The 18237-nt window shown below is 44.6% G+C and overlaps 1 protein-coding gene across 1 annotated transcript in view; it reads right to left on the bottom strand.

Moving 5' to 3' along the window:
• Nucleotides 1-18237, bottom strand: part of LOC122799287 (rab5 GDP/GTP exchange factor-like) — a 627463-nt gene that overhangs the window by 408648 nt on the left and 200578 nt on the right. Inside the window, exon 2 of the mRNA XM_044068245.1 lies at nt 14855-15030. Coding sequence (XP_043924180.1) covers nt 14855-15030 — 176 coding nt within the window. The remainder of the gene's footprint in view (nt 1-14854; nt 15031-18237) is intronic.

Below are 18237 nucleotides of genomic sequence, written 5' to 3'. Positions count from 1 at the left end.
CCATTTTAAGGAGTGCCTTGAGTGAATGCATTTTGAGGTTTAGACTTCTAGCACTGAGTAGCATTACCCTCAGATTTTGCTTGCTTGTACCTGTTATGGTGGTGAATTTGTCATTTGACCTTGCCTAAAAAAAGGCACTATAGGGGTGGCAAGAGCCTTAGCCAGTATCCGGAATCTCAAGGGCGACAGGTGCAGGCCATCTCTGGCAAAGCATTGTGGTCTGTCGATCATGTCATGTCATCCCAGGCAGACAAATACTGGATCCCCTCAGAATGATACCAGAAGCTTAGCCAATTGTTGAAGTCGATCATTTTGTCCTTGTACTGTGGTATCATTCTGGGTGAATGCAGGATGCTACTCAGGGCTAGGGTCATACCTGCCTGGGCTACAAGATCAAACTCCTCCATGTCTCTTTTCATGTAACCCAGGGAGGTATGTCTCAGGGTCATTCACACCAACATGGACAATGAAAGAGCCAGATTTGTACTTGTTGTGGAGTGACCTGAGTGCATGCATTATGTGGCGGATCCTGACACCCGACAGGTAGCTGACAGTAACTTTCTCTTTGTTTAGCCTGGTGAGTGGAACATCAGTGTGCCTGACTACAGAGTCACCTATGACTAGAGTGTTGGGTACGTTGTTATGGCTTATGGGCTGTGGTTGAGTAGCACACTGAGTTTATGGGCTGTGTGTCATTTGGGTTGTGTTGGGGGTGGAGGTTGCTTGCGTTTCTGCTTTGGAGGTCTCTGTTACTTGAGTAAATTTTTATTGAGAGCCTCCGAGAATGTAGGTGTGTGTTTTGGTGGTGTAGGTTTTGAAGGACTATGTGAGGAATGTGGTGTGGTGCAAGTGTTTACCTTCTCCTCTTGACTATCTAGTCCAGTTTTGGGTGAAGAGTTTTGCTTCCAGCCTGGCTATACAAGTGCATCTTTCACAGGTTGCAGTGTTGGGTGGTAGGAAGAGAGGGTTGTCTGTGTACATGAAGCAATTGCTGCATTGCCCCAAGATGCCCGGATTCATCAGGTAGACAGGAGAAAACACCGGGAGCTGAAGACATGTCTGGACAGGTGCTTATTTATTAAGTACTAAAAACTGTTTTCCTCTAGACATGCGAGGAAAGTTGAATGCTGTAGTAATTTGTAGCTTATTTTGTGCTTACGAGTTCTGAACAAGTGCTGATCTCAAAGAAACCGATTTGAGTGCTAAAACTAAAAAGCTGGCTAGTTCTAAGGGAAATTTTGAAGAGCAGAATTTATGACGCTGGGAATAGTTTAACCCTAGCTACGTGGCGATGCATAAAGTGTATTTTTTTTTTTTTAATATAACAGTAGCAAATGAGCAAACTGATTTAAACCAATTAATCAATAAAAAGCTAAAAACTGAGCCCTGTTCCAGCAGTCTTCGATCAGACAAGTTCTAACTACACACTCCTTCCACTAGGGTGCAGGGGAACCTTCTCCAAAAAAAAGATGGTCTGGATTAATGCTCAAGTTATATAAACAAAGCTAGATTCAGCAGGTCCGAATTTAGTCTATGCTACAGCAAACAAGGCGTACCAATTTCAGAAATAAACCGTTCAAATAAGCAGGCACAATAAGCCTTTAATCTATGTGCTAGCATTATATTACAATATAGTTGTTTGACTGCAGAATGGGACAATATAAACCTATGTAGCCTACTGTCTTGTGCATTAAGTCTACTTCCCACCACCCATGCCTTCCCCAGTAGCCTTTTTGCACTTGTAATGCTCTCATGAATGCCTCTATGGATTCCTATCCACCTCCATTTTGGTAGGTCATTCCATGGGTCTCCAACCTTCACTGTCTAAAAGCACTTTACAGATCCAGGGAGCAGAGCAGTTAGTCCCTACAATCTGCTATCTGTACCTCCCCCCATCTTACCTGCTCAGAATGACTCCTTTACATTTCCCTGGAATGCTCTTGTGCACTGATACAATATTTATATAATATTTCCCCGTTTCTTCTGGTCTCATGTGAGAAGAGCTCTAGTTCCTCTATCCCCTGGTCATGTTTCTCTTCTTCCATCCCATGGATCTTTCTGGTAGGTTTCCTCTAAATTTCTTCCAGCAGCCTGATATGCTTTCCTTATATGATCTATAGACCTTAATGTGGTATTCAAAATGTGGTTTGACCAAGGCCCTGCATAGCAGAAGCATTACACTTTCTGTTTAAGTAATCTATTACCCTGAGGATACACCTCAACATTAGGTCTGCTGCTGCAACTGCCCTCCACTCTATTCCTAATCCACTTCAGGTGTGAGTAACACCTCCAGATCCTTTTTCACCCTTCTTGTGACCTAAGTGCCATATTCTGCATTTGTCTGCACTGAACCTCAACAAAAACTTTTCTTATTTTAAGATAACAGACCTGTAGTTTCCTTCCCACTTGTCATTTATCAGCCCTCTTGACACTTCTCTGCTAGCCAGTGATCTGCTGAAAACCTACATCAGGAGGCTTTTGCCAAAATGCAAGCCACACTTTTGATGACCCTGAGGGCAAGCTGCAACCAATCTGGTCCTTTACAGCAGCCAGTAACCCTCTGCACCTCCTCACTCTCTGTTCTATTGCCTGCCCAATGCTCTCCCCATTCTGCCACAAACCACTCCCAGCATGGCACCCTCTTCTTTCTTTATTTTGTGAAGCCTGAAGCACTGTATTGATTTTTCCTCTCCCATACTTGCTCAGCCTGGCTTATTCTGCCCCTTTCTTCTTTCTGCTATCTAGCTATAAAGCCCTTCATGATCTGTTCTGCAAGCACTCCTACAATTTTAGGCTTTTTTGTCATAATCAACATTATTAGTTTGCTTGTATAGAGTCCCCACTTCCCCAGTTCTTCCTTTCAATTTCTTTAGGCCCTTTCTTTTGCCCTAATTGCAAGCCTCACATTTTTACGTAGCCACGTTGGCTTGGTCTTTTTCATTTTTGCTTCTTCCTCACATCCTTGATCCATTCTTGTACCTTGTTTAGTCTCTTCATTTTTTCCCCAGTTTTCTAACTCATCCCTGATCATTTCCTCAAGCACAGCAAAATCCTCTCTTCTAAAATGCCATGCCATTGTCTTTGATTTATTATTTTTACACTTTCCTCCTACTAAACCACACACAGTGATATGACCACTGATGGTTAACAGTGCCTTAACCTGTACATTCCTGACTCCCAAGTACTGGTGCATAACAGCAAAATATGCCAAACTGTGAATGGTGACGAGGATGACCCAATTATTTACACTTAAGAAGGGTCCCTAATGTTTATTAGCCTACTACTACCACCAACTCTCCATCAATCACAGCTGTGTATTCTACAACTGATAGTACTTTGTGGTTACCACACATCCACCACAGCTACAAATTCTGTAAATCACAATATCTTCATGGTTACTAAATGACCACCACAGTCTTACAGTCCACAGCACACAGTACTTACACTATTACCACATGACTACAACAGTTTATTTTGTAATTCACAGTTCTACCACTAATACTACAGGTCCAATAGTTTGTGTTCCACATTTCACAGCACTAAACACATTTAGGTTAATAGGTTCACAGGTAAGTACTAGGCTATCTGCCCAAAGGCACCCCCTTAGATTAGTTCCCTGTGCCTCAGTCCAGCACAGCCACTGAAGTGATCCCCGGGGTAAACTTTGTGTTTCCCATCCACTCGTCAAGGTTTCTCTTGAAGTGTGTTAGTGAAGAGCTCTGCCTAATGTAGACTGGAATCTTGTTCCAAAGCATGGGAAGTCTCTGGGACAGGAATCTATCCCTCCACCACGTCCTATTTATTGTTGTGGTGAGGTTTAGATCCCTAGAGCGTGTGGCTCGAGGGCATATGGTTTTCTTTAGGTGGAGCATATCCAGCAATTCTGGGTTAGACATGGCCTTGTATGTCAGGCACAGATCACCTCTGAGTAGGTGGTATGCAACCGAGTACAGCTGGAATTTCTTCAGTTGAGCTGCATAGGGCATCTGTTTGAGGCCAGTGATTCTCTTCGTGAGGTACTTCTGTGGTCTTTTCAGCTGTTGCAGGTGTCTTGTAAGGTACATCCCAAATGGGGTGTTGTACTCCATGATGGGTCTGATGAGTGATGAGTAGAAGGGCACAATGACCTCTTTTGATCTGGATGCAAACCCTTTTGTGATTAGGTGGGCCACATAGAAGGATTTTCTAACCACTTTGGCAATGTGATTATCAAAGGAGAGATTACTATCTACTTGGGTCCTCAGATCCCTTATTACGTCTTCTGCATTTAGGGGACTACCACCTCTGTGGCATTTTGTGGGTACTTTGTTTTTTTTCAAAGGGGATGACTATGCACGTTTTTGCATTTAGCTTGAGGCCATGATTTTGAGACCAGGTATCTGTCTCAGTGAGACTCTTTTGGATGATGTCTGTGTCCGGAGAGTCATTATATCCCCTAGTTTGCAGTCATCTGCAAACTTGGTCAGCCATAGTCCGCCTGTGCTTGCCTGTACCTCTGAGAAGTATATGCAGAGCAGGAGGGGTCCTAGGACTGAGCCCTTTGGAATGCCACTCATAACTGGTTTGGAGTCGGACCTAGCTCCCGCAACTCTCACCATGTGGGTTCTGTCTGTGAGCCAGGTTGCAAACCATCTTGTGACATAGGGGTTTATCTTCAGGCTGGTGAGCTTGTCTATAATACCACAATGGGGAATCAAAGGCCTTTGAGAGGTCTAGGTAGGCTGTGTGTACCCCCTTTCCCTCGTCTACAGCCTTGGTAACTGTCTCAAAGAAGTCCACCAGGTTTAGGAGGCATGATCAGTTCTTAACAAAGCCTAACTGGGTAGGGTCCAGTGTTTGGAGGTTCCCAATGTCTCTATTAATGAGTTACATGATGATGCGCTCCATAGCCTTGCAGACCAAGCTAGGCAGGCTTATACAGCGATAGTTCCCAGGGTCTGTTGTGGCTCCACCTTTGTGGAGCAGAAAAACCGTTGCTGTGCGCCATTCTATGGGTATGTAGTCTGTGGAGAGGCTGAGTCTGAACAGTGTGTTTAGGTGAGGGGTTAGTTAGTCTTTGAGCTCGTGCAGGATGCAGCCTGGGACACCGACCGGTCCCATTGATGCTGTCTTTTTGGCTTTGGAGAGGGCTGTTATAACCCGAGTGTCTGTGATTTCAGGGGAGCTATATTCTTCTGTTATGGGCCCTTTTGGGGGTGAGGGGGGGGTGAAGTTTGCACTGAACCTGTCTGCCAGGATGTTGGCGATATCGGTCGGTTCAGTGTATTTTGTGCCATTCTGCACTAACTCTGAGCAGATCTGATCATTGCCACTTAGATTCTTGACATAGCTAAAGAATGCCTTGTGGTTATCTTTGGAGTCCTTGACAATTTCTCTTTCAAAGCTAGTTTGGATGATTTTATGAGGGATCGAAGTTTCTTGCGGATACTGATCAGGGATGTCTTCCCTTCTTGGGATTTTACTCTTTTCTGTACTAGTTTCCACCTTCTGTTGTATAGCTTGTTTATGGCAGGGGTCCTCCAGACGGATTTCCTTTTCTTGGAGGAGTGGCTCTTGGTTTTGCTTGGGCTAGCACGAGCCATGCATTCTTGTAGGTGCCCGTAGAATGCATTAATAAAGGATTTTGCAGCTTGGAAAGCATTATCCTTTAGCATGGGGGCTTTGAAACCTTCCACCTCGGTCTCAAGTAACGTGAAGTTTGTTTTTGAAAAGTTATTCATGGTGGTTTCCTTGAACAGGGGTCAGGCGGAATGTGGATATCCAGACGAATTTGTTTATGGCCAGATCTAACCAGCGAGGGGTTAACCTCCAGTGTGGAACACCGGTCGCCCATGTTGATGACCAGGTCCAATATGTTGTCACCTCTGGTGGGAGTGTTGACCAGTTGATCCAGGGCATTTGAGTTTATAAATTCTAGGAAATGTTGGACAAGGGAATTAGTACTCGAGTAGTTCTCCCAGTTAATGTTTGGGTAATTGAAAACACCCAAAATTAGGGTGATTGGTAGGACCTTTATGTTTCCCAGTGTTTCCAGAAACACGGAATGGGGGTGCAGGGACATGGTGGGTGATCTGTAGCAAGCTACAATTTGAATTGCAGTTCTGCCCGTTGTTAGTTGCACATGGATGATCTCTGAAGCATCATGCTGTGCCATTTTCCTGGAGGTGTGGGTATCCTTGATGAATATGGATATACCCCCGCCTTTTGTATTTCGGATCAGGTTCTGTGGCCAAAATGTACGGTATGAGTTGTAGCCTGGTAGTGCTGGGGTGCTCTCTGGAGCCTTAAACCAGGTTTCTGTTACTGCACATATATCAATTTTCTCCGTACTGAGGAGTGCCTCGAGTGCATGCATTTTGTGGTTTAGACTTCTGGCATTGAGTAGCATTACCCTCAGTTTTTTGTTACCTGTGCTATTTATGGTGGTGGGTTTGTCTTTTGAGCCTTGCCTAAAAAAGGCACTATGGGGGTGGCAACAGCCTTGGCTAGTATTCGAAAGCCTAAGGGTGACAGGTGCAAGCAGTCTCTAGTCAAGCAGCGTGGTTTGTCGAGCATGTCATCCGAGGTAGACAGACACTGGATCCCCTTTGAATGACACCAGAAACTTAGCCAATTGTTGAAACTGATAATTTTTTCTTTGTACTGTGGTATCATTCTTGGTGAGGGCAGGATGCTACTCAGGGTCAGGGCCATACCGGCCTGGGCTACGTGATCAGAGAGCTCTTCCATGTCTCTTTACATGTAGTCCAGGGAGGTACGGCTCAGGTAATTCACACCAACATGGACAGTGACAGAGTCATATTTGTACTTCTTCTGGAGTGACCTGAGTGCTTGTGCTATGTGGCGGATCCTGGCACCAGACAGGCAGCTAACAGTAACCTTCTTGTTCAGCCTAGTGATTGGACATCGGTGTGCCTGACTATAGAGTCACCTATTACTAGTGTGTTGGGTATGTTATTTTGCCTTAAGGGCTGTGATTGCGTGGCACACTGGTTTTGTGAAGTATGTTTCATGGTTTGTGTTGGGGGGGTGGAGGTTACTTGGATGTCTGCTTTGGAGGTCTCTGTTGCTTTTGCAGATTTTTATTTAGAGCCTCCGAGTATGTTTTCATGTATTAATGTGCATTTTTTGACGGTGATGGTTTAATGGGTCTATGTGAGACTGGTAGTGTGATGCAAGTATTTCCATTCTCCTCTTGACTGTCTGATCCAGTCTTGGGTTGAGAGAGCTTAGCCTCCAGTTTAGCTGTATAACTGCATCTCTCGCTTGTATTAGTGCTTGGTGGTAGGAGGAGAGGGTTGTCTGCGTACATGAGGCAGTTGTAACACTGCCTCAAAATGCCCAGATTGACCAGTTGGACTGGAGAGTACACCTGGAACTTCCCTTTGGACATGCCTGGATAGGTACAGTGAACTGTTTTACTGATTGGTTGGTAAGGTCGAATAGAGAGCCTTGTCCTTCTGTACACTATAGGGGGGTCTAGTGCTAGGGTTTTTATAAGTGCTTGCTATCAGTTTTGAGCAAGTGCCGGGCTGAGAAATGAATGGTTTGAGTGCTTAAGTTGAAAGTTTGTCTAGTTCCAAGGGAAAAATTGAAAAGAAGACTTTGTGGAGCCAGGAATAGTTATACCCTAGGTAACCGGCACTGCCCAGTGCGCAAAACCGGGCAAATGCGTTTTTTATAGCAGGGAAATGAAAGAGAGAAATTAGCCCAAATGGCCAATATACTACTAATTTCTGGGATGATACCACTCCTCCAGGGACAGACAGGCTGATCAAAGCTCCCCTCTCTCACAGGTGAACAGAGAAACTTTCTTCTATCCAAGTAAGGTATTAAGGGCAAATGCAGAGACTTATAACACAGCCCTGAATTTAACACCAACCTGAAAAAGTACAGTTTTGTACCTACCATAAATGTAGATGTCCGATAGGTATGCATCTGCAGTCATAACATATGGGTTGTCCTGCCTCAGGCAGCCCTTCGGTCGGCCGGATTCCAAAGTCTGGGTCTGGCCTCGGCTGATGTCGCACTTTCCCCGACGTCACAGCTTCTGGGGTATAAAGGCATCAGCCAACGCCATTTTCCTCAGTGTTTCTTGCCCCAGATGCCAGGTGCCCTCTAGGAAGGCTAAATTTGGATAAATGTAGAATGTTCCAAACATATATATATATATATATATATATATATATATCTATACACACATATATATACAAACAAACAAATACACCATAATAGATTCCCCCAGCTAGCTGAAAGAGGGGTAAGCACCCTAGGAATACCACAGAGGGGAAGGAGGGTGGGTAATCCTGACTGCAGATGCATACCTATTGGACATCTACATTTATGGTAGGTACAAAACTGTACTATGTCCTTCAAGGCTGCATCTGCAGTCATAACATATGGGTAGCATACCATAGCCAAACTGGGGAGGAGGTACTAAGATAAGGATGGTGTAGTTAAGATCCCCTGTAAAACTGCAGTTGCAAAGCCTGCTCGGGATCTGGAGTATAAAGGTAGATTATAATGCTTGGCAAATGTATGCACGGAGCTCCAAGTAGCAGCTTTTAAAATGTCCTTGGTAGCCACCCCTCGTAGGAAAGCTGTAGTGGTGGCTGTGGCCCTTGTGGAATGAGGCCTGATATTTTCAGGAGCTGTCTTTCCATGAAAAGAGTAGCAAAAGCGAATGCAATTTCCTATCCATTTTGAAATTGTCTGCTTTGAAATTGCTTTTCCTTGCACCCCAGTTGCATAGGCTATAAAAAGTTGGTCAGTTTTTCTGCTGGTTTTAGTTCTGTCCAGATAGTAGCGTAGTTGTCTGTGTATATCCAAGGTGTGCAAGAGTTTTTCTCCTTTGTTCTGTGGGTTAGGGAAGAACGTAGGCAAATGAATAGCTTGGTTCAAGGATACCACCTTTGGCATGAAAGTCGGATTGGTTCTCAGAGACACTCTATCCTGGTGAAAAATAAGGAAAGGCTGCACTGCCATTAATGTCTGTAACTCGGATACTCTTCTTGCTGAAGTGATTGCCAGAAGGAAAGCAGTTTTCCAAGATAAAAACTGTAAGTCTGCTGATGCTGCTGGTTCAAAAGGAGGTAGTGTCAATTTTTCTAGCACAAAATTGAGATCCCATGCAGGTAGAGGGGGTCTCCTTGGAGGTTTAATATTTTTGATCCCTCTCAAAAATTGTCTGAGTAGAGGGTGAGAGAAGATAGGAGGATCCATATTGTATTCTGCTGAAATTGCTGAAGCATGAATCTTAATGGAAGAGTAAGACAGGCCATTGTGGAACAATTCTGCTAAGTATTCTAGGATGTGTGCTAGGTTTGCCACTGTGACATCTGTGTCCTTTGATGTGCTCCAAATGAGGAATCTCTTCCATTTAGCTGAGTATGTCTTCCTTGTGGAGGGTCTGCGAGCCTCCAGGATAATGTCCTTGACCCTCCGAGATAAGACAGTTTGGTTTTAAGCAATTTTCCAGGCAGTTAGTTGCAGTGTTTTCAAGTTTGGATGCAGGGTCTTGAAATTGTTCTGCAATAGAAGAAGAGGCCATAGGGGTAGAGGCCATGAGTTCGCCTGAGACATGCTTCTCAGTAGCGGATACCAGTGTTGTCTTGGCCAGTCCGGAGCTATTAGTATCACCTTTGGCTGTTCCTCCCTGATCTTCAGTAGAACCTTGTACATCAATGGGAGAGGTGGGAATGCATACACTATTAGGGCATTCCAGCTGAAAGAGAGAGAGTCCACCCTCCAGGCTTGTGGGTGGTATGTCCTTGAGCAGAATTTCTTCAGTTGGTGGTTGAGAGGGGAGGCAAACAGATCTATCTCTGGCAATCCCCATTTCTTTGTTATGCGTTTGAAGATGTCTGGATGCAGCATCCATTCGTGAGCATCCGTGGTAGTCCTGCTTAAGCTGTCTGCTAGTGAATTCTCTTTTCCTGGTACAAATATGGCCTGCAGCTGGATATTGAGATTCAGGCCTAGGTTCCACAGACCCATTGCCATCCGGCATAGAGGGTAGGAATGCGTGCCTCCCTGTTTGTTTATGTACCACATGACCGTGGTGTTGTCTGTCCTTATCAGCAGATGTCCTTGCTGGAGGAATGGTTTGAATGCCTCAATTGCATGCTTCACTGCCAGCATCTCCTTTTGGTTTATGTGCAAGTTTAGCTGTCCTTGAAGCCATAGTCCTTGGATACATTTGTCCTCCATGTGTGCTCCCCATCCTAGGTCTGAGGCGTCTGTGGTGATGGTCTGCCTTGGTTTTGGTTTGTTGAAAGGCAACCCTCTGTTGGACTGGCAGGCCTGAGCCCACCACAGGAATTCCTTTTGAAGGCATGGAATGATTGGTATCATGGTTTCTAGACTGTGTCTGTGTTGAGACCATACATTCCTTAGGTACCATTGTAATTTCCTCATATGCAGCCTGGCATGTGGAATCAAGATTATGCAGGATGCCATGAAACCCAGGGCCTGCAGGACTTTCCTTGCAGTAAGCTGAGTTTGTCTTGTCAAAGTCATGAAGTAATCTGGAAGTTGTTTTTGTTTTTCTTCTGTGAGAAAAGCCATCTGAGTTATTGTGTCCAGATCCGCACCCAAAAAGGTTATCCTTTGAGATGGCACTAGTCTTGACTTTTGGATGTTGACTGTGTATCCCAAGGCCTGTAGCAGGTGTATGACATAGCCCAAATCCTTTATCAATTTTGTCTTGATGTCCGCTTGTATTAGGCAGTCGTCCAGGTATGGGTAGATTTGAATTCCCTGAAGTCTGCAATGTGCAACTACTGATGCCAGGCATTTCGTGAACACTCTGGGTGCAGTAGATAAGCCAAAGGGTAATGGTGAGAATTGATAATGCTCTGATCCTGCAAGAAATCTGAGGTGTCTTCTGCAATCTGGTCGGATAGGGACGTGCAGGTATGCCTCCTTGATATCTAGAGTCACCAGCCAAGACTCCTTGCCCAACATGGGAAGAAGTTGCTGTAGGGTCAGCATTTTGAATTTTGGCACAATGAGATATGTGTTCAGTGCGGACAAGTCGAGAATAGGCCTCCATTGGTTTTCTTTTCTTGGTACAAGGAATAGTCTGGAGTAAAATCCTTGGCCTTGTTCCATAGATGGTACCCTTTCTATCGCTTTCATCTGAAGTAAATTTTTGATTTGTCTTAAAGCCTCTGGCTTCTGGTTTGGTGGTAGGTTTGGCATTCCGCTCCTTTTTGGTAAAGTGTGGAAGTGAAACCTGTATCCTTTGTCTATTGTTTGCAATGTCCATGTGTCCTTTGTAATGCAATGCCAGTTTTTTGAGAATAAAGCCAGCTTTCCGCCCAAAGGAGCTTCCAGTTGTTCCCTGGTAGGCGGAATCAGAGTCAAGTCATTGTGTCTGTCCTGTGGTAGTGGTCGTAGTTGCAGCTGTGGCACTACTCCTCTGGTTGGCAGGCTGCCACTGACGGCCCCTATAGGCACCCTTTGATTGACCTCTACCTCGAGGGCATCTATTTCTGCCCCTCTGGGCTCTGGAGGTGTCTGGAAAGGACCAATTCTTGGAAGGCCAGTTTCTGCTGAACCTCGGAGTTTGGACCTGTAGAAATTCCTTTACTGTTTGCACAGATTTTGCTTTTTCTTCCACTTTCTTTAGAATCTCCTGTGCAGGGGAGCCAAATAAACTTTGTTTCTCCATTGGAGCATCCAGGAGCTTAGCCTTGACATGGTCTGGCAGGGATTGCTCTTTTAGCCAGGCATGCCTACGAATTACTGCCCCAGTCATAGCTGATCTAAATGAAGCCTCCAGTGCATCATAGCCACATTTTAAGAAATGATTACTGACCTGCTGAGAGTTGTGTACCAAATCCTGAAGGGATTAACGGACTAAAGGTTCAGGAGAAGAAAGCTTCTTATTCAGCTGATCTAACAAATATTCTTGGTACTGTATCATATGGAATTGACAGTTTAATGCCCTGGCAGAAAGAGTAGCAGATGTATAAACCTTTTTACCCCATCTCTCTAATGCTCTAGACTCTCTTTCAGAAGGAAGGGGATTTTTGGCAGTGGCAGCTGCAACACCTTTTGGGCCCTGTGAAATAGTTTCTGGGTCTGCAGCATGGGCTTTATACAGGTGGAAGTGAGAATCCGGGACCCTGTAATATCTGTCGGGTTTGGCAGGGGCCGGGGGAAGAGAATCAGGTGCAGAACTAACATCATTATACACATCATCAATTACAGTTAGCACTGGTGGTATGGCTAAGAGCCTATGCTGGGGCAAATGTAAAAAAGTCCTTAGTCTTTTTCTAGAATCAGAAAAATCCTGTCCCTGCCATTGAAAGTGTTCCCTCATAGAGTGCAAGGTCTCCCCAAAGGAAAATTCTTCAGGAGGGGTGGCCGAAGGAATAGAATCTTCAGCATCTGAATCCTCATAAGGAGAATAGGCCCCTTCCTGATGGTCTGACAAATCAGATCCATCCGTGGAGTAATCAGAGGAGAGAGGTTCAGAGGGTTCAGTCCTAGGCCTTTTGTCTGGTGGAGGTTGTGAGGCCCTGTCTGGGTGAGGTTGGGAACCCCTAATCAAGGATATAAGGTCCTCAGCAAGACTGAGAATCTGAGAACTTGAGGAAGGCCTCTGAGAAGTAGATTTGGCAGGTAAAGCTTTTGAAAGTTTGGCAGCTTTAGCCCTGGAGAAGGCCTTAATAGTCATAGAAGCTGGAGGCCTAGCTGCCCCACGTGCAGGTGTAGAAATGTCCAATGGAATGGTGTCGGACAAATCTTGAGCGCTAGCTTCGGTAGGGATTTCTGAAGCCGACTCAGCCGGGGCCTCTCTGGCCTCGGTTGTCGGAGGTATGGTTTCTGTCGTAGTAAGAACCGAGGGCTCGGTTTCAGCCGAAACAGAGACACTCGCGGTAGGCCTAGCCGTGGTTTCAGCCGAAACCGCGGGCCGCGAGTGTCGGTCCTTTTCCCTGCGTTTTTTGGCCAAATGCGTAGTCGGAGTCTCCGACGGCATTTTATATGCAAAAGCGGATCCGAAAAATTCTTCTGCAAACTCCGACCGACGTCTAAGAGTCCGTTAGTTGAAGGAGGCACAGGCTAAACAAGCTGATACGTCGTGGTGTGGGCCTAAGCAAGGAAGGCAGTAAGAATGGAAATCCTTATGAGGTATTTGTTTCCCACAAGTTAAACAATTATTTACTTTGTCTGACATCGGCTGAGGCAAGAAAGAGTCCCCAACGGGGTACTTAGCTTTTTTCGAAGTCTTCGGTAGCTGAAATCTCTGGATCTGACCGACCGGCACTTGCGAACAGCTTCTGCTTCGGGCACCGCGCGGCAAGAAAGACTGGGGAAAATGGCGTCGGCTGATGCCTTTATACCCCAGAAGCTGTGACGTCGGGGAAAGTGCGACATCAGCCGAGGCCAGACCCAGACTTTGGAATCTGGCCGACCGAAGGGCTGCCTGAGGCAGGACAACCCATATGTTATGACTGCAGATGCATCCTTGAAGGACATCTGGACTATACTAGCTTAGAAAGGTAGTAAACAAGTATAATTTTTTTTCCAGAAAATAAAGCAGATACAATAAAAAAAAAAAAAAAACTTTAAATGCACAGAAAAGAATACTTATGGTTATATATCTCAGATCAGAGTTGTAGTCAATGCCCCTAGTAATAACAGATGACCACCATTTCTGCACCAGTGTGTACTCCATAACTCACAGAACCTTCATCATTCCCACATGAGCAACACAGCTGTATAGTCTAACTGACAGTACCTGTCACTGTTACTATGAAGAACACAGTTGTGTACTCTAACACATAGTGCCTTCATGATTATCTTGCATGTACCACGGCTGTATACTCTATAATTCACACAGCTGCCACTGTCACCACATCACTATCACACTTGTGGATTCTGTGCACTTTTTCTCAAACATATCTGAGAGAAAAAAAAGAACTCAATTAGGATTTGCACAGATGACAAAATGCTAGGTACTTCAGTGGTGAATGGGGGTGCTGGTGGGGGATCTAAAGAAAGATTTGAAATACTGACCAGGGGGTTAAAAGGTGGTAGTTTAGATTCGGTGAAGACAAATATAGAGTACTGCACCTGGATTACAACCTCCTCCGTGTGAGGTCTCAAATGGGAGAACAGAGGGCAACAAAAGGAGGAAGAGGATCAGGGATTTATGAACACACTTGGACATCTGGACTGATCCACCAGGGTTAAAATGCAAAGGCAGTGGTGGCAGCAGCAGCAAACAGGATGATGGGGTGTATCCTCAGGGGACTAGATTATATCAGTAAAGAAGTACTGCTGCTGTTTTCCTGGGCCTGATCACACTCTGAGTAGTACTCTATACACTTCCAGGCGCTGCATTAACTGAGGAATATCAGGCTACTGGAGTGAGTACAGAAGAAAGCTACTGGATGGGTGTGTGTAATGGAGGGGAAAGGGTGCAGACCAAAACAGATATGTGAGAAGGGCCATGACATGGCTGTAGAACATATCAAGGAAATGTGAAGAGGCCAACCATAGGAAGGGCTGGGGAGACAGGGAATAAAGGCAGCAGACTGTAGGCACTAACTACTTCCTTGATCTGTGAAAGCAATTCACAGGGTGCGTTGCAGACCCATAGATCATCTTTGTAAGGTAATCATCAGTGACATACAATATGGCACGAAGCAACTGACGTAAGAGGATGGGGGACAGCAGGGACAGAGGGGGTAGAATGTTAAATCTATTTAAGGGGAAAACAAGATAAGTTTTCTTCCTCTGTTGTAAAAAATTTAATGAAAAATGCCTGCTAACACCATATTGTACTCTTTCCAATGTACGATATCATAAGTATAAATATACAGCAAGAGGCATGCAATACCCAATCGCTTGTGGGTGATCCTTTTGGTTCTTCTGCTGCTGTCTGCGAGTCCTTTCCCGCCAGCACTTGGAGCAACAGCCTTGCCAAGCAGGGTTGCCATAGTAACCGCAACCATCTTTGCAGAGCAGCTCAGATTGGTCAACGTGGATCCCTCTCCTTTCAGGCTTTAAGCTCATCTTTAAAAACAAAGGAAAATAAAATCAGTGAAAGTTGTTCAGTATTTTACCATAGCCATCTTCATCATATATACTCCATTATATACAAACTCAAAGACATACCCTAAAAGTGAAACCACCATCACCAGTTATTTGTAACGCATTTTGCCTACACATTCAAAATGCATTCGTTTTCTCACACTCACTATAATGCAGATTTCAAATAAAACTTTCTACAAGCTGAGGGGACATCAAATCGGCAAAACAATTACAAGATAAAGTTAGAAAGTGGCCATAAATGGCAATACATCAAAGGTAGAATAAAATTAACTTGATTTCAGATTCCTAACACCTTGTCAAAAAAATAAAAGTTAGAAAGTACTTTGTCAGAAGCAAGGAGAGCTGTTTGTAGTGTTCCTTAACCTATTCATGGTTCCACTATTAGTTATCTTATTTGTAAGTGATATGAGGCATCACTCAGATAACCTATGCAACACATAATATAAAGAGGAAGCTATACTCTCATGTTCACACACAACTATCTCACAAAGAGCTAGTAAGTTACAAAATGTGATCACTTTCAGCTCATCAAAGCTCAATGCCTCTAAAGACAAGTACATGACACTTAATTCTATACCACTGCCCATTTATTCCAAAACCAAAACTCACTGCTTCTACACTGCTGCAGATTTACTCCTAAACTGGAGCCAAGACTGAACAAGGAAATATTTTAAGTATGTCTGAGAATACATTGACAAAAGTACAGTTTTGTACCTACCATAAATGTAGATGTTCGAGGATTCCATTGCTGCAGTCCTTACTATTGGGTATAGTCCGCATCCAGTCGGCCCGAATACCAGAGTATAAGGCTGACGTCGGTCAGGGCGCATTAGACTGACGTCAGTACGTCAGGGTACTAATGCGCATGACCGGCGTCATATCCTCAGTCTTTTCTTGCCCCAGATGTCAGAAGACCCTAAAAAGACAAGGCCCAAAACACCCGCACCAAAACATGAACAATATATACAAAAATAGAAGCAGGTAAACTCACCTACACAACCACCCCTAAACACAGAGGGGAAGGAGGGAGGGTAAATTGGACTGCAGCAATGGAATCCTCGAACATCTACATTTATGGTAGGTACAAAACTGTACTATGTTCTTCGTCTTCCATTGCTGCAGTCCTTACTATTGGGTAGAATCCCAAAGCAGAGGTAAGGGAGGCTGGCAAATCATAAAGAAGCAGGAGCTGACAACATGCCTTGCAAAACAGCAGTGGCAAAACCAGCCCTAGACTTAGAGTAGATAGGAAGGTGATAATGCTTAGAGAAAGTATGCACTGAACTCCAAGTAGCTGCTTCCAAAATATCCTTAGTTGCCACCCCCCGTAGAAATGCTGTTGAAGTGGCAGTAGCCCTAGTGGAATGAGGCCTGATCCCAGCAGGAACCTCCTTGCCATGATGGGAATAACAAAATGCAATGCAAAAGCCAATCCACCTAGAAATAGTTTGTTTTGACACAGGCTTGCCCTGCGAACTCAAAGCAAAAGAAACAAACAACTGCTGAGACTGCCTAAAATCCTTAGTCCTGCTTAAGTAATAACGCAATTGCCTGTGTACATCTAAAGTATGCAAAATCTTTTCCCCTTCATTTTGGGGGTCTGCATAAAAAGTAGGCAAATGAATAGTTTGGTTTAAAGCCACACTATAAACCACTTTAGGCATAAAGGGAGGATTAGTGCGTAATGATACCCTATCCTTATGGAAAATCAAAAGGGCTCGACTGCCATAAGGGCCTGCAATTCAGACACCCGTCTTGCAGAAGTAATAGCCAACAAAAAAGCAGTCTTCCATGACAAATATTGCAATTCAGCAGTAGCCGCAGGCTCAAAAGGTTGTAGAGTAAGTTTTTCCAACACAAAATTGAGATCCCAAGCAGGAGTAGGAGCTCTACGTGGGGGTCTTATATTTTTTGCCCCTCTAAGAAACTGCTTGAACAAAGGATGCGAAAACAATGGTGGGTCACAATCATAGTGAGCTGAGATTGCTGCAGCATGAATCTTAATGGAAGAGAAGGACAGACCCTTGTCCAGTAACTCAGTAAGATATTGAAGAGCCATACTCAAATTAGGCTCAGAAATCTCCAAATTCTTTGCTTTACTCCAAGAGAAAAATCTCTTCCATTTAGCTGCGTACACTTTCCTTGTACTAGGTCTTCTAGCTTCCATAATCACATTTAAAACTTGTTGAGGAAGTTGAGACCGGCTGTGTTTCAACACAGAATATGCCAGGCTGTCAGATGAAGAGAGTGAAGCCTGACATGGAGCAGATAACCGTCCTGCTGGTATAACAGATGTGGAATCAAAGGGAAAGGCCATGGAGGCTTCTTTACCAGACTCCGTAGTAGAGGGTACCAGTGTTGCGAGGCCAATCTGGAGCTATCAAAATCATCCTTGGCCTGTCCTGTCTGACCTTTAACAGTACCTTCGGAAGAAGAGGCAGAGGTGGAAAGGCATACACATGAAGGTTCGTCCAACTGAAAGACAGAGCATCCACTTTCCAAGCTGTGTGATGAAACCCTTTGTGCAAAACTGTGGCAGCTGGTGGTTTAGTGGAGAAGCGAACAGATCTATGTCTGGAGTTCCCCCTGACACTGTCAATGTCTGAAATACATGAAGATCCAGTTTCCACTTGTGGGGATCCATGATTTGTCTGCTTAACACATCTGCTAAGGAGTGCTGTGCTCCTGGCAGAAACCTTGCCTGAAGAGTTAGGTGCAAGCGTAGCGCAGTCTCCCATAAAATCATTGCTTGCCTGCATAGAGGATAAGAATGTGTTCCCCTTGTTTGTTGAAGTACCACATGACAGTTGTGTTGTCTGTTAGAATCAACACATGTCCTGGAAGAAGTAACTCCTTGAAAGCCAGTAATGCGAACTGGACTGCTAACATCTCCTTCATGTTGATATGTAGATGCTGTAGTCTGGCAGGCCACTTGTCTTGTATCCACTTTCCATGTAGATGAGCTCCCCAAGCAATGTCCGAGGCATCTGTCAGTAAAATTTGACTCGCCTCTGGCTGGGTCACAGAGAGTCCCTTGTTTAGGTGACATTCCTGAGCCCACCACAAAAATTCTCTTTGAAGGCAAGGTATTATTTGAATGACAGTGTCTAAATCCTGGCAGTGCTGTGTCCATACATTTTGAGATACCATTGTAACTTCCTCACATGC

The sequence above is a fragment of the Protopterus annectens genome, chromosome 4.part0 (genome assembly GCF_019279795.1).
Source record: "Protopterus annectens isolate FY-2018-M chromosome 4.part0, PAN1.0, whole genome shotgun sequence".
NCBI lineage: Eukaryota > Metazoa > Chordata > Ceratodontiformes > Protopteridae > Protopterus > Protopterus annectens.
Note: the sequence above shows the minus strand (reverse complement) of the source record. Positions and strands in the feature narration are given on the sequence as shown.